Below are 15,850 nucleotides of genomic sequence, written 5' to 3'. Positions count from 1 at the left end.
GAATTCTATGCATGGCAGATAAATAACTAAGACGTGAAAACTTAAAAGTTCGAATGCAATGAATCTTTTTGCGAGAAAAAAAAAGAAAAAAAAAGGTGAGGAGACTGGATTGAAAAGCAAGTGAGCAAGTGTAGTAGCTGGATCAATGGAAGACGAACCTACAACTGGATTCAAAACTAAAGAAGCATAATCTCCCACGGGTTCAAGGGCCAATGTGACGGAAATGAGCACCAAGGCCACGCGCAGCTATAGCATATGGCCCAAACTTTACCCTCATTCACTCTCTCTCCCTAACAATGCATGATAAAGCCTCGTTTAATCTCCGTCTCATTCGATTTTGAGGACACAGGGCTGGTGACATTCGGGTTACCACAGTTTAACTACCCCAGGTTTCTCCAAGTACTTACTTATCGACGGGCCAGAAACGGAGGGTGAACAGCTGGGTGAGCTGCGCGTCGACAGAACGGCCAGCTGGACTCGAACCTAGGCCTGCGATTTCGTAGTTAGGCAGGCATGTTAGCCATAGAACCAAGGAGGCGTTACAGCATACTCAGATTGCATCCAATTTTCTATTAGTAATTAAGGAAAGTGGCTGATTTATAGGATATTTTTCTCTTCAACTATGCACCATCATGCATAGGAATGGTAAACCATCACGTTCCTGAGCACCACCACGCAGCGTATGTTGTGTTGGTGCGGGTGTTGGCAAGCAGGCGGGACCTAAGTGTCGTGGAAGGCAACGAACAAACGCTGCATAACGCCATTTCCCTCCTCAGATTCACCAGGCCACTCCAGATAACCAGCCGCGTGCAAGCCAGCGAGTGACTGCTCCTCCAGGAGGGTACTGTGTTGTGTCTGGAAGCGGTGCCACGCAGGGAGGCGGCAGCGGCAACGGCAGCGCCCAGACATATGAAGGTGACTGACTCATAATCATGGACAAGACTGCCGCGCTGCTCATGGTCACCCACCTGCTATGACTCCATAATCTGTGCCGGCTATCCAGAGAGGGAAAAAAAGGCTTCTCCTTGGACAGCGGGCACCGGCTCCACCTACCTGGCAGGTGTCTCGGAGCTTGGGCTGGGCTCCCCGTGGCAATGCAGCCAAATGCAGTGCAGGGAAGTGAGACATAAAGAGCCTCAACATATATTAAAGCGTTAGGTTATTGACTCACCCTCAGTAATACTAGCAAATCCATCACTTGACCACCAAACTTAAGTGTCCACACAGATGATTCTTGCTTCGTCCAGTGGCGTGGAAGGCAAGGTGGTGTATGTAGAGTGATGAATAAAGCCTCAACACACCTACAGCCTTGTATCATCATGTCTTGATGGGCCACAGTAAATGAATGTGCAACACTGAATAAAATATTGTCATGCATATTGGAAATATACTTTCCGGTACATACCATATATGAAAGGTCTTGCTCGGTGTTTGACTCGCCAAATAATCAAAATAATATATTTTATTAGGAATATAATTCTTACATAGTACTAAATTATAAATTGTTCTCATACAAATATACTTTTCCCAGATGCCTTCGAACGAAATAATAGTAAGGCGGAGATAACGGTGCGCAATTGCGTGTTGGTAACGTTAGTTAAGCATTTGCCTGCCTCTGGCGTCAACAAGGTGAAGCTAATTAGTTAATTCAAAGTTCGTTCCTGAGCAAGTACAAGAACGATTTCTTCCGTGCGCCGAGCCAAGACCAGCAGCAGGCATGGATGACCCGGCGAGGCGCAGCTAGGCGGCGGCTGTGCGGCCACCAAGCACTACTTCTTGAGGTGAGCAAAGCCCCGTTCCTTGTTGCCGGGGTCCATCACCACCGACAAGGTGACGGAGCCTTCACCACGAGTGTGCGTGAAGGGCGCGTCTGCACGGACCAGCAAAGAGTCTTGGGCTTTCAGTACCACCTTCTCATCGCCCATGACCACCTCGCTCTCTCCGTCCTGCGTGAAGCAACGAGGGCAGCAAAAGCCAAAGGGGAAAATGTTAGGTAAGGTAAGCTTTTAATTAAGCTCTGAATGTCTGATTAGCGAAAACAAATCAATCTAATATATTTATTCATTTGCATTCTCAATTAATCTCTTTATTTACTTTACCATTTCTCCACACACACACACACACACACACACACACACACACACACACACACACACACACACACACATGTACATATATACATACATACATACATACATACTCACATCAAGCTATTCATCTATCTATCTATCTATCTATTCAGGTCGCGTGCTGATAAAAACAAAACAAATATCTATCTATCCCTGTATCTATATTATAAAAGTATAACTACATGGGGCAATGGTATTTGACGATTGTGACTGAGGGCGACCCAGTCAGAAGAGATCTCTACCTCCTACACATGGCGGGGCAGCTCAGCCTTGAACACGACTAATCTTGTGTGCCTCTCAGCCAGCCAACCCCACCTGTGGGAGCAGCGTGCATGGCCTCACCTGCTGCCACAGCCATGTTTCGGCCCGCGGTAGGTGGTGGCTGGAGGAGCCTCGTCCCAACACCACCACGTCACTCTGGTAACTCAGGTCAAACAGTCGCCTGCTGCCCTCCTGCTGAATCTGTGGCGATGAAAGATGAGAGGCAATGGGCGGCGGGGAGTCTCTGGCAGAACATTATTTTAATCGTGAAAATTGTTACCATTGTCCCGTGATGTGGGAGGTTTACAGAGGTCGTAAGTTAACTTCGTAAACATTATAAATCCTGTACTGTTACATTACTTTCATGCGTATAATTAATCTCTCTCTCTCTCTCTCTCTCTCTCTCTCTCTCTCTCTCTCTCTCTCTCTCTCTCTCTCTCTCTCTCTCTCTCTCTCTCTCTCTCTCTCTCTCTCTCTCTCTCACCTCTCCTCTGTGCTTGTTGATCCACTTGGCCAGCGAGAAGGGCTCCTCCAAGACTCTCGCTTCGTCAGGAGTCCAAGGCTGCTTCTCCTGAATGGTGCCTGGCGGGGAGGGAATAGGTGAGGGCGAGGGGAAGGAGAAGAGAGTGTGACTGACAGTGTGTTGGGAATGGGGAGGTGAGGGAGAGGGGGAAAGGGGGAGGGCGTATGGTATGGGGGAGATGAAGGGGATGGGTGAGGTGATGGGGGTAAAGAGGAAGGGGTTGTGGGTTTGTGGTCGACTACAGTAAATAAATCAAGTTATCAGTGTTACCATAATTAGTCAAGACCTTTCACAATCAATGACGGTGTTGCCAAAGAAAAACAAAGCCCTTCACACCCTAACCAAGAGAAGGCTTGTCTGTAAATACTGAAAACAAATAAAACCTAAAAATGATGAAAATAATGTAGTAAAAATAAATAATAACAATAAATAACAAATAGTAAAGTAAGGTAAAGGGATATAAATGATAGCAAAAATGAATAATAATAATTGTTCTGCGTCTCTCTCTCTCTCTCTCTCTCTCTCTCTCTCTCTCTCTCTCTCTGAATGGCGGTAACAATAATAATGTCTAACAAAATAATAAGAGTGGAAAGTGATAATAAATGACGGTGAAATTAAATGCTACCAGAACAAAACAGCAAGGCCCTTCACGCCCTCACCAGTAACAGGCTTGCCCGTCCTGCACTGCTCTGAGGCGAAGAACTCCTTGATGACGGGGCCGAGCTGCGTGCCCAGGTCCTCGCAATAGAACCACCGCTCGAACAGGGTCCCCTTGGTGCCCTCCACGAAGTACCTGGGGGAGAGAGACTGATTGAGGGGCTTGTAGCAAATCACCCCTACAAGCAGTTAATGTCATTTACACCACACAACATTCACATACACGCATATACACTTAACCACGTCTTTCATGTGTTTTGTCTGTCTTGATGACTTTTGTATGTTTTTATAATTAATAACCTTGACGGGTATTGTTTTTTCCTTTACCCGGGGACCAACTAGCAGTTTGAGCACTCACTAAACACCAACAGGCTTACCGATTGACTGAATGCATTGACTGACTCATTGACTGTCTGATTGCTTTATGGACTGACTGGCTTACTGATTATATGACTGACTGACTGATTGATTAGCGAGGTTTAATTGAATGGTTGAGTTGACTAGAGGACTGACTAATTGACTTACATTATTTAACTGACTGGCTGACTGACTCCATAACTGGCTAACTGGCTGACTGACTGAGTGATTGACGACTGTTTGATATCGACCGACTGACTGATGGAGTGGTTGGCAGTCTAATTATTTGACTTACCAGCTGACTAAATGAATGATACTGATTGAGTGATTAACTGTTGAAATGACTTACTGTAAAAGTGACTGAATGAGGATTGCATAACATTATACCCTATTACCGGCGACGGCTCGCTAAACAGAATAATAAGAAAAGGAAATTAATGAAAAAAAGACTCATTCTACTAATAAGAAGGCTTTACACACTCGGATTGAACGTTCAGAGTAAAAGCGAGGGAGAAGAGAGAGGCGAAATAACTAGAGAATGAGAGAGGGGCGGGAGAGAGGAGGAGGAGGAGGAGGAGGAGAAGGAGGTAGAGGAGGAGATGACAGGTGAAGATAGAAAAAAGAACAATGTACACAGATAAGGGCGACCACTCAACGATGAAAACGACAAGGAATGAGGTAAGAAAGAAGAATGGAGGGACAGGTATCGGCAAGGGAGAGGGGCGGGCGACGAGCCACGATAGGAAGGGCGAGAGGAAGAGGGAGAGGGACGAGATAGGCATGTGAGTGACGTGTAGCAAGAGAGCGGAGGCGGAACAGGGATGAGAGAGAAGAGAAAGAGAAACAAGACGAGATTACTGGTGGGGAAGAGGGTGAGTAGAGTCATGCAAGGGTGAGTCTGGGATCTACGTAAGACAACCCAGGGTGAGGTAATGGTAAGTATGACATAATGAAATGAAACTAAAAACAGCGAAAGGTGAGGTGTAAGTGGAAGAAATGTGCGTGAATGTGATATTAACCTGAAACAATTTAGCGTTAGGTGAGACGAAGAGCTTAGATTAGGGATGACGATTATTAGGGCGGTCTGTCTTGGCGCCGCAGCTTCGGGGTCATTTGGCGCCGTTAGATTAGGGGACTGGTGAAGGTGGTCATAAGGAATAAGAACAAAATGAATGTAAGAGCATATGTTATCTAAATAAGGCCAGGCGATACACGAAGGGTAGCTCCTGTAAGCCTATCACTGTCTATCCTACCCAGTATCACGTTCTCTTCCTCTTCCTCTCCCGGCTCTTTCATTCCTGTCTCGCTTGAAGATCCTTTCGCTTTTGATATCACGCACGGATCATTTTAGGTTTTACTTGTATTATATTCAGATAAAGGTTACTGCTACTATTACTACTATTACTTCTACTATTACTACTACTACTACTACTACTACTACTGCTACCACTACTACGAGAGTAACCTGTACCTGAGACAGTCCAGCTCGCTCTTCATCCTCTCCCGCTCGATGACCAGACCCACCGTGTTGGCGAACCTCTGGGGCGAGTGTGGGATCTTGCCCGGCAACTGGAACACCTAAAAGTGCCAGAAAAAATAGTGAACGGCGCAACTTTTACTAAACGTCTGTATTGCTTAAAAATGATATGCTGGTTGAATTACTGATTGCCGTGGATACCACCTGACAGAAGTGCAAAATCAAACGTTGAATGGTTCAGATTTTGGAACACTTGAATTGTGTTTTATACGAATCAGAACAGATATGTTCGTTGATCTCTTAACTCGTGTACATTACAGTTGCTCTTATACATAGTTTTGACGAGGGAAAGATGGTTTTCTTTTATATTTTACATGTATAATGAGAGTAAATTACAAAAAATAGCGACCTTCTGAACAGGTGGACGAAGATGGTTGTCTGATTAAAGGGATGACAGTAGATGAAAGACGTTTATCGGTTGCAAAGAGCGTGTATTAAAAAGGAGCAAAGACATGGCAACGAGTTTTATGACTGTGGGACGCTCTCACCTCCCCTTCCTTGATGATGACGTCCTTGAAGGCGCCGTTGGTGAGGGTGATGAGGTTCATCTCGCCCTTCACCATGTAGAAGAACTCCTCGCCCTCCTCCAGGTGAAAGTCCTTCCTCTGGTTGGGGCCGCCCACGAAAAACACCTTCAGCTGCTTCTCCCCATGCCTGCAGCAACACAAGAACATCAACATCAATAAAACAACAACACAAACATACATATACCCTTCTCTATATATTGAGAGGTTATGGGAGGTAATAACTAATCATGATACTGATTTATTTTGTTAATTTCAATCATCGTTTAAGAAGTTGATTTTTTGACGCATAATCCGTACATACGTCTTTGGGAACTATTTAATCTTCCCTTATAAAAAAAGGTATTAATCACATGTTGGTTATTGTAGAGTCGTGGGTCACGTACATCATTTTGTTGCACACGGGGGGAAGGAAAAACTTCTTGTTCCCCTCAATCCAGGAGGGAACGGAGTGGTGTACGAAGTCCGTGGGCGCCATCCCTCACGCTCGTCGGGTCCAGACGCTGGGGAAAGAAACAGCGAGCACTTCAATTGTTTTCCTAATATGATCCGCAAATAACTCCGTATCGCGGCGAAGGACACTAGCGACACAAACATGCATCTAATGGGAAGCAAACGCGTATCCCGTGTAAACCCAATAATAAACAAAAGTAATCCCCGTAGCACTAATTGTAAGCCCGACAACAAACAAAAGTAATCCCCGTCCGGTGGAGAGGAAGGCTACAGACTGTTACCAAGCCGCGAGCTGTATGCTAACTGAGCCGAGGTGAGGTAGTGGAAGGGACTCTGGGGATCACTTGCGGCAATTACCAACTTATTCGACTTCATTTCTTCCCACAATCCTAACTACAGACACGTAACATAAACCAGCATATCCTGTATTGTTTCATCTGCACATAATACCAGAGCTCACCCCTACAAAAAGGCTTTGCTGCGTGTCCACATAAACCTACCGAGTGGTGCTAGGCGTTGGCATCTGTAGGTCAGTGCGTCGTCCCGAGCCAGTAGCCCCCCGAGGTTCAAGGTCCGCCAGTACGACGCCACGCTGGTGCTGCTTCCTCGTTGATGGGTTGAGCGATTAGATAATGCGGACAGGTCTAGTGCTGTCATTAACACCACCTTGACAGCCATCATTAATACAATACCGATGTGATGCTACTTCCACTGAATAATCCTTTTTAATTACTACTACTACTACTACTACTACTACTACTGCTACTACTACAACTACAACTTTTACTACTACTGCTATCTAGGCCACCGTCTCCCAGAGCACCGTTGGAGGCCGAATGAGCGGGTCGGTCTCCTCAACGCTGATGTAATTCCGTAGAAAGCGGAAAATTTAGTTAAACCTGGCAGCTTCATACCCCTATAACTTACGGCAGCTTTAAAATCATCATTAACACTATTAGTAATTTAGATGCAGAGATAATGTGTGTGTGTGTGTGTGTGTGTGTGTGTGTGTATGTGTGTGTGTGTGTGTGTGTGTGTGAAGATGTTTAACAAATCCTACACTGGCCGCAATCTGACCTGAAATGGTTACAACGTATTACTACTACTACTACTACGACTACTACTACTACTACTACTACTACTACTACTACTACCATTACTACTACTACTACCACCACTACTCTTAACTAAAACACCTAAAACAAAATATGAATGTTAAGAATATTTATACCGTGAAGGGAATGCAGGAGCTGAGGGGAATGAGACAAGGTAGTGTAAACATATACAATGATTTAATATATCACCACCGAACGGTACAGCCACACACCGAAAATACGAAAGACCAAAGCCTGTCGGTCCTTTACGGGGGCGGCTCGCGGGCTGGCGGGGCGGGGGCGGGGGTGTCACTAACCTAACCTAACCTAACCAACACTTCCTTGCATGTCATTCACCTCAACCTCCTTTCCTCGGTTCACAGTGGCACACACAAGCAACTGCCTTTCCTTTGTCTACACCGGCACAAATGAGGAACTTCATTAGCGAGCATTAATAATTAGATAGTGAGAGAAGTGATATACGAGAGGTGACTTTAGCAACCTACAAACAAAATCAGATCTCTACTTAGGAAGAAAAAGTCAGAACGTCGAGTAATATTGAAATCATATCAGTCAAGTCTGTATAGATGATGATTTTTTTAACTTTAATCACTGAAAAATATGTCCATCGATTAGAAAACACGAAATTAATACAAGATTGAGATTTGAATTGAACTGGGAGACATTTATCAACGTCGTATATATAATAAATAACGTCACAGATCGTTGAAACCACGACTCGAAGTGGATGTGATGTTTTAGCCTGTGATCAGAAAAAAAGAAACCGTGGTTGATAATAATACTGATAAAAGAGAAAACGTCTGTAATTAACCAACACAAGCACGGTCGATCTGGACAGAGACAAAGATGCAGGATAATGACTGATAAAACCTTTCACTCGCCCAAAGAGGTAAATGGGGTGGATTTTTTTACCTTCTCCTTTAACCCGATAACAGCGACGGGCCAAATTTGTGCCATGCTATAAACCCCCCAAATAGATGAAGCATAAACCGATCACAAACGCTTTGATATATATATTATGAAATGGTTTGTGTGGGTGATGATTTTTTCTCATTTTTCTCGCTTAGAGGGACCATTAAGAAACATGATCTCCGCTTCTACCGGGTTAACGGCAGCGAGCGTATTCAATAATTGACATCAGAGGGGGCTAAAACAAGTCACCTAAAGCTGCCCGCCCTTATAATATACACGCGCGGCTCACGACAGCGTAGCGGCGGCGGGGCGTTTTGTTCCCTGCCGGCGTAGCGTGCTGCCCGTCACCGCGACCCAGAAATTAATTAATGTGATGGAGCGGGCGTTGCCTTCGTCTATATTCAGCTTCCCTTGGTCACCGCGTCCTGCCACAGTGCCAATCAGCCCGTTAGTGTCCCCAGGGCGGGCGGCGAGGAAGGGAAGTTATCTCCTTTGCATCTGAGTCTCGCATCACCTGCCCGTCCAGCTATTCCCGGCGTGAACGTCAGTCAGTCTGTCAGTCAGTGTCAGGCCCTGAATTGATAGCGATATGATTTTTTTTTTTTTACACTTCCGACTGATAATAAAATAGAAACAAAACGTCGACATTGATATATAAATTGCAAGGAAATGTCTTATGTTTCCTTAATTAGTTTCATTTGTCATAAGTGATGTCTCTCAGCAGTTAAAATTACATAAATTAATAAAATCAGGCTGTCTCCCAACGTTACTTGTCTCGTTAATGTCTCGATGTCCTAAATAATTACCAAAGAAAAAGAAGGCGTAAAAAACGTGTTACATGTTAGCTTCCCTAGTGCCATAAGAAAGACAATGGGTGAGGCTCATACTGCGAAGACACACGAGTAATTGAATAAATAAAGGACTCTCTCTCTCTCTCTCTCTCTCTCTCTCTCTCTCTCTCTCTCTCTCTCTCTCTCTCTCTCTCTCTCTCTCTCTCACACATCAGGGCCGCAGTGGCGTGGTGTTAGCTATGAACGTGGCACACTTTCCCGAGACGCAATGACTAGACTTAAGAGGGCCGCGGCCGCCACGCCCACCGCTGCCCTGACGCGATGAAGACAGCAAACACCGACACTGAGGGGCTACAGCACACCCGCCTGCCGCGCGCTGCCACCCCGCGCACGCCCTTGGACGCAACAGGCCCTTGATACAGGCAAATCTGACGAGACAGCAGACGCCGGGTTCCGCGCTCCTGGTGAGGGCCGCGACACACACACACACACACACACACACACACACACAGAGCAAGTGGGTACCCTCTCTGGTGAGGGTCTCGGTACACACACACACACACACACACACACACACACACACACACACACACACACACGCAGGGGGAGGGTGGGTGGAATCTTAACACTGAGTGGCTTCCGAAACGTGATGGCGTGACCCAAAATTGCAACACAACACTCGGCTGAGGGATGGAGTGGCGACGCCCGAGAAGGTCCATGAACGCTCGTTAAACACCACCCTCGGAGAACAGAACACACGGCTTGCACTTAACTGACACACCCGCGAGGGCTGAACACCGATCACCCCTGGGAACGAAGAACACTTGCTTGCGGATATGCAGCACAATCAACATTTAGTGATGGACCCACGTAACGATGATTAAGAAAAATAATCCATAATAATAAACATGATAATAAACATAATAATAGTTTACAGGTGGTACAGATTATACCAACTCTCTCCTTGAACCTGGCAGACGGGCGGGAGAAGGGATATCAGGGAGACGGGATATAATAATTCTTCTCTTAGAAATACACACACACGTAATAGGTATACACTCGATTCTTAAGACTATGTATAGGAAATATAAAGTGTACGTACGAAGTGTCAAGTGGTAGTGGCAATACACGTAAACGAACACCATCTCCAGTAATAGTACAGCGTCATGTAGTATAGGCGTGTGTACGTATATAATATATCTATAGGCAAGGCGGGGCGAGCGAGTGGCACACACGATGATATTATTTATCTGCTCTTAGTATTACCATCCACGCCTCGAGGGACCTCTGACGAACACGAGCTCATGAGGAACGTAATGAAGAATGATTTGTTTTGTTTTTTAGCTTTAAGACTGCGATAAAACAAAAGAAAAAAGGAGAAGAGAAGCAGAAAATAAGAGAAAGGAAATAATAGAAGATACTAGGGATATATATATTTTTTTAAACTATTACAGAATGGACTTTATAACCTAATGAAACAACGCCTCCACGATGTTACACTTATCAGAAGACATAATATGCCAAAGAAAAGTCAAATTCAGTTCCAAAGGCGAAGGTGTTTGTTATAAGGAGGAGGAAATAGTTAAATGCCTACACAGCCTTTATCAGTTCAAGTTATAATAAAATAAAAAAAATATAGTGTCACTTTTCTTGTGTGGGATTTCGTGTGGATGACCTAAAAACGAGACCGTGTTTGTGAGAGGACCTTCGACGGCTTCAGAGATAAAAAAAACATCACATAACAAAATAAATATATGAATTAATTTCGCTTATAATACTACCGCGTTTTACATAGAGGGCAGCACGACTTGCTTTCTCTCCTTCCGTGCGCTGCGACCGTCGGCCAACGCTGCAAGACCAAACCTGGCGGCCCTCGGCAAGGAGAGGTCTGTGAGGCTCGGGCGGCCCCCACCTCAAGGCAACGATGTGTGTATGTGTGTGTGTGTGTGTGTGTGTGTGTGTGTGTAGAAGGGACTGCATAGCGATTTTAGTATGGCGTGTATGAATAGAAAAAACAAACTGTAAAACTAGCACAAATAAAAAAAAACAATAAAAAATAAATCAGTATCAAACATTAGCATAAAAAATAAACATGACAAAAAAAATGGAAACAGAAAAGAAGGAAATAGAAGAAAAGAAAAAAACACACACACGGGCAATGTTCCCTCCGCTGTATCTACCTCCTTCATTATCCTTAAAGTTGTTATATATAAATACTTCACAAGCTAGGGGCGGATTAGTAGTACAGTACGTAGTAACAACATGGGGGAGAGGGGTGGCGTGAGGGGGGGGGGGCATACGACGAAGGCATAGAGGGGGAAGAGGGGGAAGGGGGAAACAACGAACGTGGTAGCATATCTATTTATAAGTGTAGTACGTTATGTGTATGTGTTTCTGTGTCACTGCTGCGGCGGCGGGAACGAACGCGTGATATAGATAGGAGCATAGAACCTTAACAAGCACCTGGCAGACCGGCGGACACGTGTACCTGTTAATAAAGGGAACACCTGCTGGGAACTCTTACCTGGAGGAAAAAAAAGTAAAAGTAATAAACAGAAAATAAAGCAGTCACTCGAGACGGAAAATGAGTAAACGCAAAGGAATAAATAATAAACTGACATCCAGAATCATGAAAAATATATATGAAGCAAATTATGTCGATGAATGGGAAGAGGAGGTTGGGAAAGGACAGGTGAAAGGGAATGGAAGGGAAGCGAAGGTATATAGGGTCGTAAGGGAAGGGACATGTATGGGGAAAGGGAGTTGTATGAATGGAGTAAGGATGATTGAGTATGGCTGGTGGAGTATGGAGATGATGGATAACAGGATGTGGATGTTTGGAAGGTGATATGGAGGAGGAGGAGAGTGAGACTGCTTCGGTGGAGGAGGAGGAGGAGGGGGAGGAGGAGGAAGAATAAGAAAAGTAGGAGGATGCATAGATAGGTTTGTGATGGGTTAATAGATAAATAAAGAGAGAGAAAACAGAGAATCGTTTAGTCAGAGAAAAAAAAGAAGAAAAATTAAGTAGTATGAGGGAGAGATAGAAAGCAAAAAGAAGAAAGGGAAGGAAAATACAAAGAATTGCTGGGTATAGCATAAAAAAGAAGAAGAAATGTTTAAAGACGAAAGAGAAGGAAAAAAAATGCTCGTTGGCCAGAGAATAAGAAGGTAAGGGGTGATAAGGAGGTGAAGTAAAAGTTTTAGTGGTTATGGAGGAGAATGAGGACGAGGAGGAGGAAGGAGAGGAGGAAGGGGATAGGGATGAAAGGTGAGAATGGACAGGTGATGATGCATATTTAGTCATGAGAGAGAGAAAGGTCACGTGGAGCTTATAAAACGAGAGATCACCATACGTCCGAAACCATTCAAATCTTTCTTTACTGGACTTACTTAACAGACGTCCGAAGCAAAATAAAGTAACTTAGCACCATGCCTTACGAATCACCTCTTCTTTCGAGTGAGAAGGCTTAATGATATCCTCACGAATCGATATCATTACTAATCAATGAAGCCCATGTACAGTGAGTTATATCTACTAACTGTGTAGGAGAAATAAAGTTTAGATAGTTGTATGCAGTGAGAGATTCTAATACTTGCAGACACAGACCTTTTCAGTGCCATTATCAGTCACTTCAGTTCGTACAGTGATATCCTCTGATAAAACTGTGGAAAGAAGTTGCGTTTTCATCTGTTTGTATCGAGATGTGACGGTGGGTGAAGAACTATAGTACGGAGATGCATTTTCAATTCTTCGTCTCCGGTATAAGTGCGGTGAAGATAACGACTAATCTAAGAAGATGCATTTTTCATTGTCCGTTGATATCAAAAGTGACGTTGGAGATGACAAACTATAGGAGGGAGATGCATGTTCCACTGTTCGTATCCAGCAGCGGTGACAGTGAGGGAGACCTGAAGAGAACGGACATTTTTTTTACCGCGTTTCTCATCAAATTTTCACGCCGGCTAAAGGTGCTCTACTTCCAGCGCCGAGAGACACGTGTGGCTCGCCCGCTGCCCCTCCCTTCGCCCTTGTTGTCCGGCCGTCGCCAATAACAACTCTCGTCTTCCGTTGTCAAGTAATATCTGTCCACTCCGCCAATCCGATCAGTCCGGGCGGGAATCCTTACACGAGGTGGGATAAAAGGTCCTCGAGACTCAATATTTTCGTGTAAAACTCCCGGAAAATATCTTGATACTGACGTCAGGACCAGCGATGCTCAACTCTTGGTCGGCTTCATACGCAGGACTGGTATTATCCATTCCCTCGCAGTAAACAACAATGATAGAGCCCCAATCTCTTCGAAACCTTACTGAAACCTCACATTGGTCTTATTATTTCAGCTGCCGATGGTTAACTTTCGTAGCTCAGCGCAAATCGGCAAAATATATATGTAATGAACTGATAAAAACATTTTCCAACACAAATGAGGCTGTTCCATAGAGTACACGAGTCGCATGAGGAAGAAATCGCTACAATACAGCGTCGAAGCAATTGTATGGAATGTCTCACTTCAGTTTAAGCCACGGGAAAGACATCGCTAAGAATACAGAGAGAACTCGCTACAGAACAGCCCCGCCGCGATGTATGGGACGAGCCTCGCTCCAGCTACGGGCCTCGAGTCCTTTCTTTGCCGTAAAAGGTCGCGTGCGCCGTGAAATATTGAAAAGCGGCGCCTTACTCCACCTGACTCCGTACAGCCTCCGCGGAAGTGGGTCAGGGTGTTGCCGTGGCGCTGAAGGGTCGTCTTCAAGGCTCGATCAAAGTTGCATGTGTACGAGACGAAGGGGAAAGTGTAAAAAAAACTACTACTATTACTACGACTAAAGCTACAAAGAATAATATATGGAAGAAGAGAAGGAAAAAGAAGAAAGAAGACGAAGAAGAAGAAAAAGAAATGAAGAAGAGCCATAACGCCGAAGAAGATGAAGACTAAAGAAAAGAAGGAGATGAAGAAGAAGAAAAGATATGATAGAAGAGGAGAAGGAAAAAGAAGAAAGAAGAAGACGAAGAAGAAGAAAAAGAAATGAAGAAGAGTCATAACCCCGAAGAAGATGAAGACTAAAGAAAAGAAGGAGATGAAGAAGAAAAAAAGATATGATAGAAGAGGAGAAGGAAAAAGAAGAAAGAAGAAGACGAAGAAGAAAAAGAAATGAAGAAGAGTCATAACGCCGAAGAAGATGAAGACTAAAGAAAAAGAAGGATATGAATAAGCAGAAAAAGAAGAAAATGGTGGACAAGAAAAATACGAACAAGAAAGAGGAAGGAAAATGAAGACGACCCATGACGCAGACGGAACTCTCTCTCTCGATCTGCTTTTCTAACTTTTTTTCTGCTGATCTTGTTTAGCGATTCGGACGACGAGTAAACTTGGAAGAAAAACTCTGGGGGGCGCGTACACGTGTCCCCCCCCACCCCCCCATCTCTCTCTCTCTCTCTGGTCGCGAATGTGCGTGAGAAGACGGAGAAAGTTTAACGCGCGCAATACAGAAAAAAAAGAAGAAAAAAAACAAAAAAAAAAACAGGACGTGGACGAAAATAAAATACTACGATGATGATGATGATGATGATGATGACAATAATAAAATAATAATAACGAAAAATAATAATGATAATAGGTGTGTGTGTGTGTGTGTGTGTGTGTGTGTGTGTGTGTGTGTGTGTGTGTGTGTGTTAGCATTCTGAACAGAGGAGGAGGAGGAGGAGGAGAGGGAGGAGGAAGATGGAAAGGGACGCTTGGTTAACGCGAAGTTCTCTTACATTTACGAACGTGAGGCACAAGGGACGGAGAGAGGGAGGAACGGCGGAAGAGGAGGAGGAGAAGAGAAAACAGTAGAGAGAGAACGTGAATGAAAAAGGGGCAATTAGTAAAGTGAAGGGAGGGAGGGGGAGATGATGCGGGGGAGGAAATAATGAAGAAAGAATGAAACAAGCGAGAAAGAGGAAAGGATTAAGTAGTGGAGGCAAATGAAAAGCGGGTGAAGGGAGTAATATGAAGAGAAGGTGAAAATGGGACAAATAGCAAGGTGGAGGGAGAGGGAAAGGAGGTGGGCAAGGGAAATATGACGAAAGAATGACGAAGAAAGGAAGGAATGATGGAGAATGCAGAGGAATGAGAGAACAAGAGAAGGGAAGTGGAAAAGGATGAAAAGCATGAGGAATGAAGAAGAGAGAACAGAGGAAAGAATTAGGAGGAAGAAAAGGAAGAAATGATGAAGAAAATTGACGAACGAGAAAGATAACTAGTGAATGGAAGTGGAAAGAGGAGGAAAATGTGAGGAAAAAAGAAGAAAACGGGAGGAGGATGTGGGAAAAAGGAAGATTAGTGGAAAGGAGGGAACGAATGATGGAATTAGGAGAAATGATGAAGTGGAAATTGATAAAAAAAGGAGATAGTAGAGTTTAGCGATATACGTAAAAAAATGGTGATAAGATAAGGAACTGGGGAGATGAAAAAGGAGGGAGAGAAGAGATAGAGGAAAGGAGGGAAGATTGGAGGAATGAGGAGAGAATGGCGGGAATGGAGAGAGAAAAGTAGACCTAAAGGAAAAAAAAAAAGGTGTTTGATAGGTTGAACTTCAATAAATGTCAGA

At 44.3% G+C, this 15,850-nt stretch overlaps 1 protein-coding gene across 1 annotated transcript; it reads right to left on the bottom strand.

Annotated features, from left to right (window-relative positions):
- Positions 1-1,444: 1,444 nt before the first annotated feature.
- LOC127009255 (3-hydroxyanthranilate 3,4-dioxygenase-like) lies at positions 1,445-6,761 on the bottom strand. Its single transcript, XM_050882137.1, has 8 exons — positions 6,717-6,761; positions 6,375-6,491; positions 5,953-6,118; positions 5,399-5,505; positions 3,573-3,706; positions 2,875-2,972; positions 2,472-2,591; positions 1,445-1,946 (listed from the first exon to the last, which is right to left on the bottom strand). The coding sequence occupies exons 2-8, from the start codon at positions 6,464-6,466 to the stop codon at positions 1,770-1,772; spliced, it is 894 nt and encodes a 297-aa protein (XP_050738094.1). The 5' UTR covers positions 6,467-6,491; positions 6,717-6,761; the 3' UTR covers positions 1,445-1,769.
- Positions 6,762-15,850: the final 9,089 nt, after the last annotated feature.

The sequence above is a fragment of the Eriocheir sinensis genome, chromosome 40, assembly GCF_024679095.1.
Source record: "Eriocheir sinensis breed Jianghai 21 chromosome 40, ASM2467909v1, whole genome shotgun sequence".
Classification (NCBI taxonomy): domain Eukaryota; kingdom Metazoa; phylum Arthropoda; class Malacostraca; order Decapoda; family Varunidae; genus Eriocheir; species Eriocheir sinensis.
Note: the sequence above shows the minus strand (reverse complement) of the source record. Positions and strands in the feature narration are given on the sequence as shown.